This window comes from Pygocentrus nattereri, chromosome 9, assembly GCF_015220715.1.
Source record: "Pygocentrus nattereri isolate fPygNat1 chromosome 9, fPygNat1.pri, whole genome shotgun sequence".
In the NCBI taxonomy this organism is placed as follows: Eukaryota; Metazoa; Chordata; class Actinopteri; order Characiformes; family Serrasalmidae; genus Pygocentrus; species Pygocentrus nattereri.
The window spans coordinates 38,837,821-38,853,995 of record NC_051219.1 but is presented as its reverse complement, the minus strand read 5'-3'; the positions used below and the strand labels follow the sequence as shown (position 1 = coordinate 38,853,995).

Sequence of the window (16,175 nt, the reverse complement as noted above, 5' to 3'; positions counted from 1 at the left end):
TTGAAACGAGTATTAGTATTCATTTTGTACACGACTGCGGAAATGTGTAATTCTGATGTTCATGCTCACAGGAGTTATCCAGCATTAACACTAGATTGATGCAATTAAATCAAGTAAAATATGTCTAAAATAAGCTAAATATTACAATGTGTAGCACTGCTGATGCATTATAATAAAGCATTATAACACAACTGTTTGCATTCTGTATGCTAGAACACTTAAGATAGGACATAGATATGGTTATGAAAATTAAACATTTATTTTGTGAGGCATCCATTTGTTTCATTCAATCACAACCAGCAGAAATGATTAAACTGGTACTAAAATAAAAAATTCAACAAATGTAGCAGACGGCTACAGAGTATTTCAAAGCACTGACTCCATCTAGTGGTCAACATGCTTTATGATCCATTTACCACAACAACTCTCAGAACTTCATCAAAGAACAATACAAAAAAACAATACTTAGTCCGTAATTTACACCAAGAAATTGATTCATTTAGCCTGAGATTTTTTTTAGTCTAACAGACTTTGCATATCATCATTCTTTTCACAGCCCTATCGTACTGTCCCCAGGAACATCCAACCATCAAGTACAAGTGCAAATCTTCTACCTGTATCGCCATGGGCTACAGTACATATACAGTGATGGCCACATCTGTGTTTTGGAAGACTTCTTCAATCATCACTGACACCTTGTCCCAGCTTAGTCGATCCAAGCCACAGCCAATCCTAAGACATGCAAAGAGTGATTACAATATATTCAGCACTTTTACTGTATGTACAAGTCAGTTTCTCAAATTCGCTGTAAACAAATGTGTGTAAAAAAACCTGAATAACGCTCAAAATGTTGGGTTAAAAAAATCATCTAACTCTGAAGCCAATCAGTGATGAATGCTTCATACCGAGGCATCGACAGTCCGGTCACTCCATTGTCCAAGCAGTGTGCTTTCATGGCTTCCAGGCTTTGTCTGAGGGTTTGATAGGTGGGCTTGTGGCTGTATTTCTTCTTTGTAATCTGAAGCAGATAATCGGGATGGGGGAAGAAAATTATATACAGTTTGAATATTAAAATTGCCTATATTCTAACAGAAATATTTTTTATTTGATTAACTACCTTTTCTAATACCAGTAGTGAAACATTACACAATTTTGCCGAGCAAATAATCCTAAACAGTGATGATAATTTTCTCACCAGGTAGTAAACAAATCGGTCAGATCTCTTAAGTACAGCACATTCTCCAGGTTGCTTCTCTGTGAGAACAGACAATAAAGTACAACAGTAGTTAAACCTTTTACAGACTTTTACAGTGTTTTCTAAAAAAGGTCAGTCTTAGGGCTACACAATATATTTTCTTTTAATCATCATTGTAATATCAAAGTGTTTCATTGTGTGCTGTGAGCTGGGGACCACATCTCAAGAGGTAGGTGGGAGCCCTTTACAACGGCTGCCTCCCTCCCACAAGTGACAGCCCTGGCTGTGAGCATCCCAAACAATCACAAATGTCCTTTAGTGTTGGGTATGAATCAAGGCATTGGCACAACTGCAAGAAGCAATGGCAATCTTTGCTTATGTCTCAAAAGGGCTGAAAATTGTGTGTTTTTATATTGAATTTGCAATGTGAAAGAGTGCAATCTAGCAATTTTAGTTACTGCATACAAGTTTTAAACTGGGATTTTTATGTAATAAGTTTGTGAACTGCCTATAAATTAATTAGACCAATCAGAAACAAGTAAACACACACATGACTCATATATGACAACACAACCACAACTGACTGGCTGTCCAGCACCATGCGCTCAGTGAATGAAACCAGAAAAAGTGGATATGCTGATCTTCTTGGCTAAAGAAAAAGAAAAAAAAAATAAACAAAAAAGCAGGCCTGGTTCTTAATTTACAGGAAATAATCACAATTTGAATCCAGTCGTCACACTGGTCCAAAAAAATTAGCCCTATATCTGGTTTTAATCTCATTCAATCAACTTCTGGGCTTTTCACAACAGTAATTTATAGAAATATAATCAAACTGGTATTTTGTCCATATTGTTCATGACACTCACTTTGTGCTAGCAATTCATCCACTCCGCCGTACTTCTTTTTAAAGAGGACAGCGATACCAGCTCCCATGCGACAATCTTCACTGATGCAGTGTGCCAGGGCGTCCGTGGCAGGGCAGGAGAACAGATCACCCTTCACATACTTCAGCTTACCGCCCACTACTTCACCCTGACCAGAAGAGAAGGACATCAGTACGTTGGTTTACTCATAACATGGAACGTTCTACCAGGGAGGGCGGGGGGGATAGCTAGCTAGCTAGATAGCTAGATCTTTATTGATCACAGAGGGAAATTGCAATATATTTGTAATTAATTGTAATTTATTATTATTACATTAAGGCAAGATGACAGATATTCCTATAGTCCCTCAGGGTAACATCTATACGTACTATATACAGCTCTGTCAGAATGACCTGAAGCCAATCTGAACACAGGCTTGCAAAAAATGGCATTTCCATTAAAGTGGCCATGTGTTTCTTTCCACTTACATCATCTCTGTCTTCATTCTCACCAAGTTGGCTCTTGGGCTCTTTAGACATCTGACAACCAAATAACCAGAATAATATATATATATATATTTTAAATCAAGGAATCAACACGTTAAGAGCACCAAACAAACAAAACCAAAAGCTGAAAATATCGACTCTAACTAACGTCAGTGGTTAGCTGGCTAGCTCTGTCTCTAAAGCCTATAACTCGCGTTAAACAATGCACCAAGTAGATTCAAAAAGCAGGTCTGATTAAATATAATGCAAAACACACCAAGTTTTAAGAAAGCTACTTTACTATCACCCCAAGCTTAGTACTGCTAACTTAGTTAGCCACTAAGCTAACTCTCACATCAAACCCATATATCTAAGCTTCAGTGCATAATAAAGTTTACTGGCTGCCTGAAAAGTTTCTTTATATATGAACAAATTCCTTACTTTGTCATTTCTTAGAAGTATATTCAACCCTGGCGACAGCTGCAGCGTTTTCCGTCTAAACGACAAACGCAGCTAAACTGTGTAGCAACAGCAGCTGCAGAAACGCCGCTGTCCGTTTCTCTCAGAGGCGCCTCACTGCCACCTGGCGTCGAAAAAGCAAACAGCACGTCCCATTTGCGCTCCGGACATCCCTTCAAGTGAATTTAAGGCGCACCCATCGCTCAGCATGTATAATGTGGCGTGGGGGGTTCTGACAAAAGGCTTGGACGACTGTCAGTGAAACATCTTAACTCTGAAATCTTATCTGTTTAATCACCATGACAACTTCAGTTAGAACTGAATTTAGGACAGCAGAATAATATAATATTTATAATCTTAGCTATATTATATTAAATATTAATAATATTAAATATTTTTAATCTTAACAGTACTACAGAAAACACCCTAACTGGACTAAATTTCCTGAATACTGTCCTAACTTCAGGACAACCATTGTGATGTCCTAACTTCTGTTTTAACTGTCGTTTCCATCGTATTCTGGCAACTGTTACAGGCAGCACAGTTCACTACTTGCATAGTGACACTGCATTTATTTCATGGTTGGACATTTGGGATGATTTTCTTCATGGACTCTGCATTTACGTTGCTATACAGCTCCAAAAAAGAGGGTTTCTATTGTTACAAGCTTGATACTAACAACCCAAGAGCTCTTTTTGTTGCTATATAGAGCCATTTTCAAAAAGGTTCTATATATAACCATTTATAGCACATCCATCACTTTAGAGAACCACTGTGAAATGGTTCTAAACAGACTTAAATAGAAATATTCCCATAACTGCAGAGCCCCTGAAGAACCATCTTTTTTAGTACTTTCATAACAGATTTGGCCTTAATGCTACTTAGAGGGAAATTCCCCCTTTAGTGCTTTGCTGACTTGCATCCTGCTACCTCTCCAACCACACATGTAGGCAGCTGTCATCCAAAGGAGAGACTCACCTCCCAAACACAATGAAGTGAGATCATTCTGACCAATGCATTATTTAAATTGCTGCTGTGTAAGTGTCCAGGCACATTAGTGCTTGAGTCCTGTGACCTGTAGGTAGTTGCCCTTGAACATGTTCTGTCTTTAGAGCAGGTCTGCCAACTCAAGTAATGAAGAGTCCAGCACAGTTTGGTGACTTTCCTGCTCAAACCTGCCTGATTTGACACATCAGTTAACCCAATCATGTCCAGCAGCTATATTTACTATGGTAAAGAAAACTGCCATAGAACTTTGGTCATTAAAACTAAAAGTTTGTGTAATTTTTGATGAACATCTAACAGGAGACATTGGATTTATTTTATTACATGACCCACCATCATTCACATACTTTCATTTACAATCAAATTCCGATTTTCTATTGTTAGCAAGAGATTCCGTTAATTTCCCATCAAAACAGACATGATGTGGTTTTTTGTTTTTCAGCATCAGGAAAAAAGAAGCCAAAACAACTAAAAGCCATATAAAAATGTCCAATATTTTGTGTGTCCACTCATTGCCTTTACTACAGTTCCCATTTTTTGGGAGGATTTTTGCACATTTTTCCAGACCTCCAAAGATTAGTCTTTGAAGTTTTTTTAAGTTTCTGGTTCTCACAACCCATATAAGTTCTGTCTATGTGGTGTCTGACGGAATTTTTCATCTATTTCCTCTTAACAGCAAGGGCTTCTTGACAGCTACACTTCCTTTCAGACCCATAGCACTGAAATGTCTTCTCACAGTGAAAGGATGGACAGAAACACCTGTGGATTTTTTCAGATCTAAAGAGTGGAGCTTGATTTTCTCCTCCAAAATGAATGCTTTTATTGCTGTTTATTTACGTTTTGGTGGTCTTCTAGGCATTGCACTGTTGTTAGTACCAGTTTTTTAAATATGTTTTAATAATTTTTGGAACTCCAATTTTGGAAACTTCTGTTTTCTCTCTTCTTTAAGCAAGAGAACACGAGAGGGAATCTGTTATCCCGAAATAACATCTGTGATTTGGTTGCAGGCATGTCGTAGATCATCACAGCTGTAAAACAGGTAAATAAATACAGTAAGAAATTAATAAACTGGGCTGTGAATGTATCACTTAATATGTTTTTATGTTTGCGGTTCCTTCCACCAGATTATAGTTCCTTAACAAGCAGCTCGTTGCTACATCAGAGTAACGAGCTCCGCCCACTCGCTGCACAGCTGGCAATTCATTCTCCAGCTCCACACAGACGAGCTGACAGTTTGGGACTTTAGTGTCATGTCTGACCAAATCGGCTGCCGGTCAAATGTGATCTTAAAAGTATCTGTTTTCTGTTTGTGGCAAAGTAAGAAGTAAAAACATTCAAATGGCTTGAGCGTCTCCTATAGCTGTCAAAGTCGTTGCTTAGCAATGCCATCTCAGCGGAGTGATAGTGTTTGTGAAAAACCTTCGATATTATGGCGAAACATCAGCACAATTAGAATGCATCTCAACCAATCAGCTTGCGTGGCCGGAACTAACTGTTGTATAATTTCCAATAACATTTCCATTCACTGTGTTCATTATTCAAATGGATTATTTTGTATCTAATCCCCCTTTAGAAATATCTCTTTTAGGCATTTTAGATGTTCATGAGAAAAAATAAATCTACAAGGCAGCTGAGGTGTGTTTGGGTAGTTGGTGTTAATGTTATTGAAGGATCTCTTTGAAGGAGATCATAATGTCAGTGACACCTTTGGGAACCTTTTGTCGGGAGGACACAGCTGTAACTTGTTAAATAAACGAAAGGCTGACTTTTGCACAGATTTCACCAAGCTGTAAAAAGGGGTCTAGAAATGGATTTCCTCTCCACCATGTCTTCAGCTTTAATGGCTGCTTGATTAATAATCTTCCATTTATTATTTAACATCTCATTGGCAAGTTAGACCATCCTACTATCACAACCAATAACACTTCACTTAAAGTACCTATAAAGTTTATTTATCAGTTATTATTTATCAGTTACTCATCAGGTGACACACATTCTTATACATCTTGTTATCAGTACAATCAATAATCTTACTGGTAGTAAATATATACAGAGAAAAGGTGACTTTACCACAATATACATACATATTCATATTCAAAGATTCCATGTAACAATGTCTAACTCATCAGCTTACTAGTTTGACTTGAAATCTAAACAATACTGACTTCAAAATTCAAATGGATCTCAGCTAAGTAGCAAGTTTCCAGAACAAGTCTCACCAGAACAAGTGGAATTAAGCAGGAAATACATTCAATTGTTGGGAGGATGATGCAGTTCAAGTGGTACAGATGAGAAAAGGGAATAAGGGATGTGAAAGTACATTTCCTTTGTCATTTCCCAAGCGTATCTCGCTCCAAGTCGATTTTTGCTCAAGGAAAAGGCCCAAGGTTTCCTCTGTGCTTCCTCATCCCAAGAACTAATGGTGTTTTTCAGACAATTGTAAAATGTGGTCAGACTGAGTGAAATGTTGGGAGTTTGTTGGACGTGCTTCAGAAGTTGGCACTCCTTCGACGATGCTCGTTGATCCACTCTCCTGGGTTCACATCCATCTGCAGCATTTTCATGACCCACTTGTCACGCCGTGCACCATCAATGAACTCATCCAGAGACAGCTCCCCTGTGAACACAGGAAACAAGTTCACCATCAATCGCTCTTTAAACAGCACTGGGACTTCATGAGACTTTGAAGCTTTACAGCTGGTCAGAAAGTGAAAGTAATTCTGTGGCCTGCTTAGTTTACTATGAAAGTCCTAACTGTCTACTGAGATTGTCCACACTGACTCAAAAGGTGCTCAAGCAAGTGTCTATTTGCTGCTGTTATAGGTGCATTTTGAGTCAACGAGTCTTTCACATACAGGAGAAAATATTGAAATTATTAAAAAGTATTAGTATGCATTAGGACTAAAACCAAAATTGCTTGTTTTACTTTGTGATGGGAATTGGCTTGGCCACCTTTTAGGAAACCATCAAATCGCTCTTGTTGGAACAAAACCTCATATCTCCATTTTTGTCAATTTTCAGTTTTTGACATAGCAAATTGGTATGTTGGCCTTTACATTGTCTGTAAATTTCATGACGGATGGACCAAAATAAATGGCCAAAAATGACTTTGAAAAAAATCTGGTTCCATTGACTTACACTGAAAGTAATGTATGTTTTTTCTTCTCCTGTAAAGTTGCTGTTTTGGAGATATGAGGTTTTGTTCTGACAACAGTGAAATGCATTTAGAATCAGCCATTGGTCACCTGTTAAATCATTAGGATCCTTTACAGTGTAATATCAGCCCATTAAAAAGCCAAAACACATTATAAAGAAACACTTAACAGGTCATATGGGTTTTTTTCAGCAGGGAATTGACTATATGCTATAGATATGGTAGATAAAATGAGCTAACCATCTCCGTTCTCATCCACCAGCTCAAATATCCGGTCCACCACCTGGTCTGGGGTAAGTAGGTTACACTCTTCATCCAGCTCCCCATGACATGCCTTCTTCATTCGGTAGATTGACTAAAAAATCATGCCAGATATTACAAAACTAATCAATCCAACAGGAATAGAGACACTACGACTGCAGAACTATCTTTAAAAATAGAATGATGTAATATAGACTCATTTAAACCCTGTATGTAGGTCCACAATTCAATTCCTCACAACGATGCATATTTATGTATTAGTCATATTACCTGAATAATAAGGCTGCAGTTTAAAGGGTTAATAACAAGATACTAATAAACGTTTTATGATATGTATTCAATCTGTTGCCTTTTCTTGATGGTTGTGAGGAGTACCAGGGCACATGACACTCCTCACGAGTGGCTTAGCAGCTGCAATTAAGAGGCCGTGCAATCATAGAGGTCAAACAGATAATCATCCTGTGCTACTCTCCCACTTTGAAATGTCAATGTCAAGGTATCTGTTACACAACTAGGGTTGTGGCATTAATCCTGCTGCAAATGACATTCAGATCTTCAGCATCTGCCTTATTTTTGGTCTTGTAATTCACACAGTTAAGGTGAAATCCCCAGACTGACTCACTGTGATTAAATAAATGATAAGGAAGCAGGAGGGTGATTACCTCTACAATCTCTTTTAGCTCTGTTTTGTCGATGCAGCCACTCCCATCCTTATCGTACATTTTAAAAGTCCATTTCAGTTTGTGCTCCAGCTTGCCCCGCAACACCAGATTCAAGGCTGCAACGTATTCCAGAAAATCAATAGTGTTGTCCTATGAAAAAAAAAAATGTAGAAAAGAGCAGAATGTCAATAATACAGAAAAAAAACAAACTGAAATCTTGTTGGGCCACAGAGTCAATTCATTAAATCCATAATTGATATCAAAATCACAACTGGGTTTTGTAATTAAAATGCAATCAGTCAGTTGTTGGCCGAGGATAAAACTGCATCACTCACCCCATTTTTATCAAAGGCTCGGAACATGTTCTCTATGTAGTCCGCAGCCTCTTGGTTGTCAGTTACACCAAAGAAGCTCTTGAACTCATGCTTGAAGAGGGTTCCACTGGGGCATTCCACCACAAACTTCTTGTACCACTCCTGCAGTTCTGCAACGTCTATCTCTTTATCGTCCGAATCGTCACTCAGCCGCTGACCCATCACGCTAGCGGGTTTGAAAAACTGCTTCTCAGCCAAAAATGTTCACGCTCATATTTCAGAGCCTTTCAGTGCTTCAGACGTTTTCAGTCAAAACACCCAATACAGCTACAGTTCTGTGATAAGAACCTGACAAATGTCAGCGATTCTGGAGCTGCAGTTTTCTTACCGCTAAGACAGGAACGTCCATGCACTTTCAAACCACCCAAAGGTTTCTCTTCGAAAAAATTCAGCAAAGGCAAAAGTGGAAAAAGTACCTTAACCTTGTAGTGCTGATGCCCTACTGGCTTTGGGATCCAGCACAAGGACTGTTTTGGGTCACCTGACAGCAGGGATTATTCATATCAATGTGTCTCACACAATTAGTCCTGAGGCAGATGAAGAGAAGCTTTACTGCGGTTCATCGTTTAGAATGCAGAACACTGTATCCCACCAGAGAAGAGGTGCAGATCATAGTATTTCTGTTTTTATGCATACTAAATCTCTATCTTTTAGTTTGATCTGCAGATAGAGGTGTCGGTCTATAGTCAGAGAATTCTCAGGCTTGAAAAGAGTATCTGGGATGAGGGCTGTCATGGAAGTCCTGACAACAGAACAACTCACAAGATTTGAATAAGCAAGAGTTATTTATTTAGAAAATGGAAGAGATACAAACCAGAGAATGAATACATAGGGGTTTTATACCCTAAACTTGGTGTTGGCTCGGTACCAGCTACAAGGTTTGACAGCTGCTGTTGCCAGTCTTCTGCAGATTACTGTTAATATAGCCGTATAAGGTTAGGTGCATGACCAGAGATGCCCTGATTGGAATGTCTTACTAAAAGCAGAAGTATTAGGGGGCATGACCTTTTACCTGTACACTCTCAGAAAAAAAGGTACGACACTGTCACTGGGGCAGTACTCTTTTTGTCACTGTGGTGGTACCCTCAGGGGTACGTCTCAGTACCTTTAGTCAGGGAACATAACTGTACCATAATCCACTGAAATGACATTTTCTAAGATGTACTGACTCCACACACCCCGTCCCATCTCCAGGCCTTTTATTTTATTGTTCTGTTTTAATACATTAGTTTATAAAAAGATACAAATACATATGTTTCCACTAGGAAAAACTTATTTAAGGTACACAGTTGGACCTTAAAACCATTGTTGCAGCTTTGAGAGTACACTTACATTGTTTGTACCTTGATGAATGAATCAAGTACCTGCATAGTATTTCGAACAGCGTACCTAGTCTTACACTCTGCAAGCAATAAAGCAAATGCATTGAATTAATACAATTTCCATAACAGGGCAGAGCACAAATATAAATCAAATATATACGATATATGCATCAACGAATATGAATTTACACATCAAAAGCTAATCTAATTAATCATTTATCCTATTCATATCCCTACTGATTACTAATTACAGTGTTTTTTCCCAGAAATTAGATCTAGGCCAGCATTTTTCTGTCTTGTAAATTCAGTGGCATAACTACTGTCAGAGCATGCACAGGGGGCAGCTGCACTGGGGCCCTTAGCATGGGGAGCCATGTGACCAGGCTCCCTAATGCCTTTACTGCAGAGCGAACCCTGAGGGCATTCTTGGCCTTTAAAGAGGGTGTAACAATTTCTGGGAACTACAAAAATACATGTTTGTAAAGTTTAGTTCATTATTATTCATTAGAATCATGCTTATATCTAAACCCTGCTAGCATTACTGTACTATTCTTGTTTCATTGTTACATTCTAGATGGAAACAAAAGGGTTAAATTCTTGAAAATCAGCCAATCAGAAATTATTTTTCTTTGTGGTTCCTAAGTAGGTATAGCTGAGCGAGCTCTCCAATTGGTTAGGACTTTAAAGGCTGTGGAGCAGGCCTAACAGATTAACCATCAGCATGATCCAGAAGTGACAGAGGAATGAAGCAATTATGTTTTTAAACAATTTTATACGAAAAATATCACTCTGGACCTTTTGGAAGTTCTAGATACGTCACTGACTGGAATGCACTGAATTTACGCAATTATTGCTGAGAGTAACCTGAAAGACTTTGAGAGAGTTGAAATATATTCATTCTTGAGGAAATTGTGCACACATTTGACTCAATAGAATGAAATGTATCACTTTTTTCAGTGCATTAACTTTAAGTTTATATTTTAGGCCATAGAGGTTACTCGGTCAGGCTGCAGGTTACTCATGTGACTAATGATAAGGATAGACAGACAGCATAGCACAAGGTAACATTTTTAGTGAAAAATCTTTGGCTGGCTGATAAGCTGACCTGGCTTTAGCGATTCACCTCAGTTGAAATCCTACAACATATGCCTGTAGCTGTAAAAAGTAATTATTTAACATGATAAATGATGGTAGCTGGCTCTTTTTGAGTAATTAACACATCCTACCTGCTTTATACACAGAGCAGCACCTCTAAAGGGACGAAGCATGCTGTGAGGAGTGTACAGGGCAAATGATTAATGTGGTCATAGCTCAAAATTCTATGTAGTTTAATATATATATATATATATATATATATATATTTTGTTCCTCAAAAGATTCTGTGAAAAATACTGTTTGTTTCATTTCTTGTACCATTTTTACTGCAAAGTCTTCAGTGAACTGATCCATATAGAGCATGCTGTATCACAAAACAAAAAATAGTGGATTGTTTCAATGTAGAAATTCACTTAGGTGCTTTTAAATGTGCTTTCCTAATGGAGACATGAAGCAAAATGAAACTAAAGATTTGACCAGCATACACTCGCCTGCTTGCTCAGCAAAACAGCCAGTCACAGATATGCTGATACTTAAGGACTCAAACATTCCTCACTCATCAAAATCATTTCTTGTGGTGTCCCACAAGGTTCAAAATCAGGCCATTTGCTTTTCTCTTTGTAGATGTTACCTCTAGGTAGTGTCATGTTATCTGTTTGTTTTGTTGATGACACCCAATTACATATTTTCATTCCTTCTGATGACCACAACTCTGCTAGATATCACACCATTAAATAAAAAAGCTGCATACTAATCCTTGATAATTCAGATGGCTTAAAGTCCCACTTTGCATAAGTGGGGTGGCCATAAGGCTACCAGTCCTCTCTCATATAAAGTTTCAAATTTTACTTCTCACTTTTCAAAGCCCTGTATAACCTGGCATAGCCTGCATAAACTCTGACCTCTTACTCTCCCTCTTGGTCTTTCAGGTCTTCATGTAATCACTTACTTTCTGTCCCACACACCACTTTTCCTCTTTGGAGGGAGGTCCTTCAGTGCCGTGATCCCCAAACTCTGGAATTCTCTTCCTGAATCTGTCCATGACTGCTCTTCATTTTCTACTTTCAAATCTGACTTAAATACTTTTCTTTTGCATGAGCATTTCTCTTCCTCCTTTACTGCTTAGTCTTAGCTTTGTGTATGTGTGTGTGTGTTCATTGTTATGTAACGTGACCTTGGGATTGTGAAGAGCACTATATAAATGTAGCTTGTTATTATAACTATTATTATAACTGGCATTATTACTGGCTGTGGCTACACCCCTACATGTAACATACTCACATTTTGCAGCTGAAAATTCTCTGCAATGGGGTGCCATTAGCACTCCAGTAGCTTTGGTGCTTCATGTGAGTGGTGCTTTGCATCACTAACACTGTGTATCCTTGTTATTAATTCAAGGTAATTTTCCTTACAAACTGAAAATTTGCCAACAGAAGTCAAACAACCACCTGTTTCTTTTTGAGTGTCCTTAAGTGGTTTTTGTTCTGCTACTAGCACAGCTGACTCTAGTAATCATGAAGCACTTCAAGAGGTTAAAATGGATGTGTTCAAGCAGGGAATGTGTTAAGGAGCAGGACTGGAAACCACTGATCTAGAGAACAGAGCTAAGAATCCTTTGACCCACATACAGTTCATAAAAAAACAAAAACAAACTCACAACCATGTTTACATGGAGTTGTTGAAAACTAGTGAAGAAACAGAAAAACTATTCAAATATTCCTAATGAGCCATTTAAGGCATTAGATACTGAAGTTATTTTTAAAATGCAGTAACATATTGTCCTATTCCCAGTCAACGCTGAGAGGCCCTACTCGTTTTGCTGTCTTCCGGTTTGAAATGAATTATATTGATGAGCTTATGCAATGCATTGTTCCAGAGAGAGAAACACAGTATTGACAAGGTTTGTGACTGATGTCTGGCTGATGTAATATACTGCAATCAGTGCTGCGCTGTTACAGGCTATAACAGTATGTTTCTATTAATAATGCATGTACTGTACAGATAAAGAACCATTGAAACATATCTGAATGTGCACATAGCTTACATAAGTCACTGTCATAAGAAACTAGTGCAATTGTGTTTTTTCAGTTCTTAATTTTTTTGTAGCACTTTATTTGAATAACCCACTGCAGATGCTTTGAACATGACCATCTTGCTTTAACTTAAAATGCATAATTATCTATTCAGTTCACCTGAATATTAATTAACCCTGGCCTGGCCCTACCTGTAACCTCAACCCAAAACTTAAACCTAACCCTAATCCAGGTTGTAAACCAATCCCTAGAACTAATTCTAACATCTAACACCAACACTGTTGGGAAGCAACTGAGTCCCAACAATTAGTTTATTAATAACTGGAACATCTATAGATATTCTACTGGGGACTGTCCAAATAAAGTGTGACCTTAATTTTATACTCAGCTGTTCTTAACTTTCAGATTGATAATATTTTGGCTATTTATCATGTTAGATTAACAAATATTAAGAATTTTCTTCCTTGTCTCATAAAACAATTAAAAGAGATTCAAGACTGCAATTTCAGAGATTCAAGAGATTCTTGTCTTTCTCAGGTCATGTGATCTGCACACATTGGAGGCCTATTCCAAAGTGCTGACTGCAAGCTTCATGGGGATAAGCTCTCTTACCCTAGAAGTGTCAAGCCCATCAAAGACATTACTTAATGTCCTTATTGGATTACCATCCAACACAACGCTAGAAATAGGAAGAAGGCCTCATTTGCTTAACTGAGAAATGACAGCACTTTTACCAGGAAACTTTTTTTTTTTTTGCTGATAAAATTCTTTTCCTTGTGTGGGAGTGATATGACACTGTACTGAAACTGTAAAAACATTATCTGTCAATCATGAATTCAATTATATGAGTAGCCCCAATTGCTATGCCCCTAAAAATAAAGTGCATCAGAAAAAAAACGATTCAGTGAATTTTAAAACAACCATCAGGGGAACCCAAGCAGTCATCAGGTCCGACTGAAAGATAAATAATCGCTCTGTGTTTTTCCCCTCAACAGCCCTGGTGAATAATTCACATTCATAAGTGGATGTTAATATCAGCGCTGTTAAGGGTCTCTTCAGCTCAGAGCAGCTAATCTTTGCTTATAAGCCTCAGACTGACAATAGATAAATAGATAAATCTGCAATGTACTCATTCAACACTAAACTAATTACTGTGATATAATTACAGGCTGCAAAAAGGATTGTACAGCTGTGAGGAAAGTTTGGGAGCATTTGGAATCATCTAGAGCTCTTAATAATCAGCTGCTCAAATGAGATCTCATCTCATCAATAATAAATAAAAAGACAAGTTTATAAAATGTTACATCTGAAATTATTGAAATGTTTAAGGTTGCTGATGGAAAAGGAGTGAACCTCCAGCATAACAGTGCTCAAAAGAAAGAAGGTAACTGGAATCAGGTGTTTCAGTCAATGAAAATATTGATTTGACAGGTTCTGCCTTAAAAATACATATTTTTGTTGACCTGTTCTTCTCAGAATGATACTGTTGCTACAGAGATTGAGTAGGAATAGTAAGACTTTACACTGTATGATGGGAAATGATTAAAAAGGATTCAGATGAATAAGAGGTTTAGACTTCAGACCAATTCCAGTCCTGGATTTTGTGATCACTTACATTTAACTGAACTGCAGATGCAACTGGTTGCCTCACCAGAGCAATACTGACCAGTGACTACAAAATCCAGGACTGGAACTTGCAAAATTGAGACACTGAAATTGAAACTGGAAACACTGCTGCCTGTCTCAAGTTTACTGAGGACCACAGGTCAAAAGTTGAACTTTCATACAGTGTCTTCTTTGGGGAAAACTGTGAATCATGGTGGAGGTAGTACACACCGATCAGGCATAATGTTATGACCACCTCATTGTCCATTTTATCAGCTCCACTTACTGTATAGGAGCACTTTGTAGTTCTACAATTACAGACAGTCCATCTGTTTCTCTGCACTTTGTTAGCCCCCTTTCACACTGTTCCACACCCAATGGACCCTCACAGAGCCTTGAGCAAGGCGCCTAACCCCCAATTGCTCCCCAGGCGCCATGGATAGGGCTGCCCACTGCTCCGGGCAAGTATGCTCACTGCCCCGTAGTGTGTGTGTACACTAGTGTGCATGCACGTGGGTGTTTCACTGCACGGATGGGTTAAATGCAGAGGTCTAATTTAACAGTGTGCAAACACAGTGACAAATGGTTCTAAATTCTATTCTATTCTAAATTTAGTCCAGAAGAACGAAAAATACTACTGAAAACCTTTTGTTGAAGTTTGTGGCAGGAAAGGCTATTTCTAGACTAGTTATGAAAATATACTAGCTATGAAATACAAGGCTTTGCAAACCTTTTATATGGATGACCTTGATCATTTAAACCATGTGCTCAGTAAATATATGGCTTTGGAAATGGTATGCAATGCAGTCTGACTTGAAGATCAGACCACAGATAGAAATACAGATACTTCTAAAGATACCTTTTCTTACAACTGTTTGTGAAGTTACAAGCAAATTACAGTGAAATTCCAAAAAGGAGAACAAGAATTCAGTTCAATACCTGTTGAGCTACTGAAGTTCCCCATGGTGTAATATTTAAAAATGTCCCTAGATGTCAGTGCTTCATAGAGCATCTTGGAACACAGCATGTGGTTGTTTGATGGGTTTGGTCGAGGTTTTGTCATGCTTGTTTTGTCTTTTGCTTTAAAGGTGTACTCAGTTTAATATAATGGTTTTACACCCAGAGAACATTCTTTTAGTGAACATAGTTTTAAAGTGTAGATCTAAAATAGTTTAGAACCTGTATTAAACTGTATAAAAATCAGGGTGATCTGACAATATGTCAATCTAACATTGTCCCTACCCTTGTTTCTTACAAGAAAACACTTAACCCATTTCTTTTCATTGAAAATCAGTCTGCATTAAGCAAGACCCTGAGTGGCATAAGTGTGCAATCAGTCATGACAAAAGCCCAGCGGTAGCCTAGACTGTCCATTGCTCAGGATTTTGAAATCTCCCAAAATGTCAGAGCCAGTTGCCAGGGTAGCGAATAAAAATACCCTGTTCTGTCTCTCTCACACCCTCAGAAAACAGAAATAACAGCGTTAAGAAATTCAGTTTATTCACCATGAATGACACAATGTATACGTTCTAATGGGTCAGATCATACAGCCTGACACTGTCTAATGAAGAGAGAAATTCAGAAAAGGATGAGATCGATCTGGATAACACTTCAATTGGCTGGCAGTTTTTAGTGTGACTGGGCTAACATTCTTCAAAGGTC

At 38.1% G+C, this 16,175-nt stretch overlaps 2 protein-coding genes across 3 annotated transcripts; both read right to left on the bottom strand.

Moving 5' to 3' along the window:
- Positions 1–235: 235 nt before the first annotated feature.
- On the bottom strand, positions 236–3,122 carry oard1 (O-acyl-ADP-ribose deacylase 1). 2 transcript variants are annotated; one of them, XM_017712745.2, is made up of 6 exons: positions 2,985–3,122; positions 2,547–2,597; positions 2,062–2,227; positions 1,196–1,254; positions 906–1,018; positions 236–732 (listed from the first exon to the last, which is right to left on the bottom strand). In XM_017712745.2, exons 2-6 carry the CDS (start codon positions 2,595–2,597, stop codon positions 630–632), a joined length of 492 nt encoding a protein of 163 aa, XP_017568234.1. In that variant the 5' UTR covers positions 2,985–3,122; the 3' UTR covers positions 236–629. The 2 variants fall into 2 exon arrangements, with proteins under 2 accessions (XP_017568234.1, XP_037396852.1); XM_037540955.1 differs by lacking the exon at positions 2,547–2,597 and having other exon boundaries at positions 2,985–3,115.
- Positions 3,123–5,937: 2,815 nt separating this feature from the next.
- Positions 5,938–8,927, bottom strand: guca1b (guanylate cyclase activator 1B). The gene is made up of 4 exons (XM_017712704.2): positions 8,420–8,927; positions 8,085–8,234; positions 7,402–7,516; positions 5,938–6,624 (listed from the first exon to the last, which is right to left on the bottom strand). Exons 1-4 carry the CDS (start codon positions 8,618–8,620, stop codon positions 6,497–6,499), a joined length of 594 nt encoding a protein of 197 aa, XP_017568193.1. The 5' UTR covers positions 8,621–8,927; the 3' UTR covers positions 5,938–6,496.
- Positions 8,928–16,175: the final 7,248 nt, after the last annotated feature.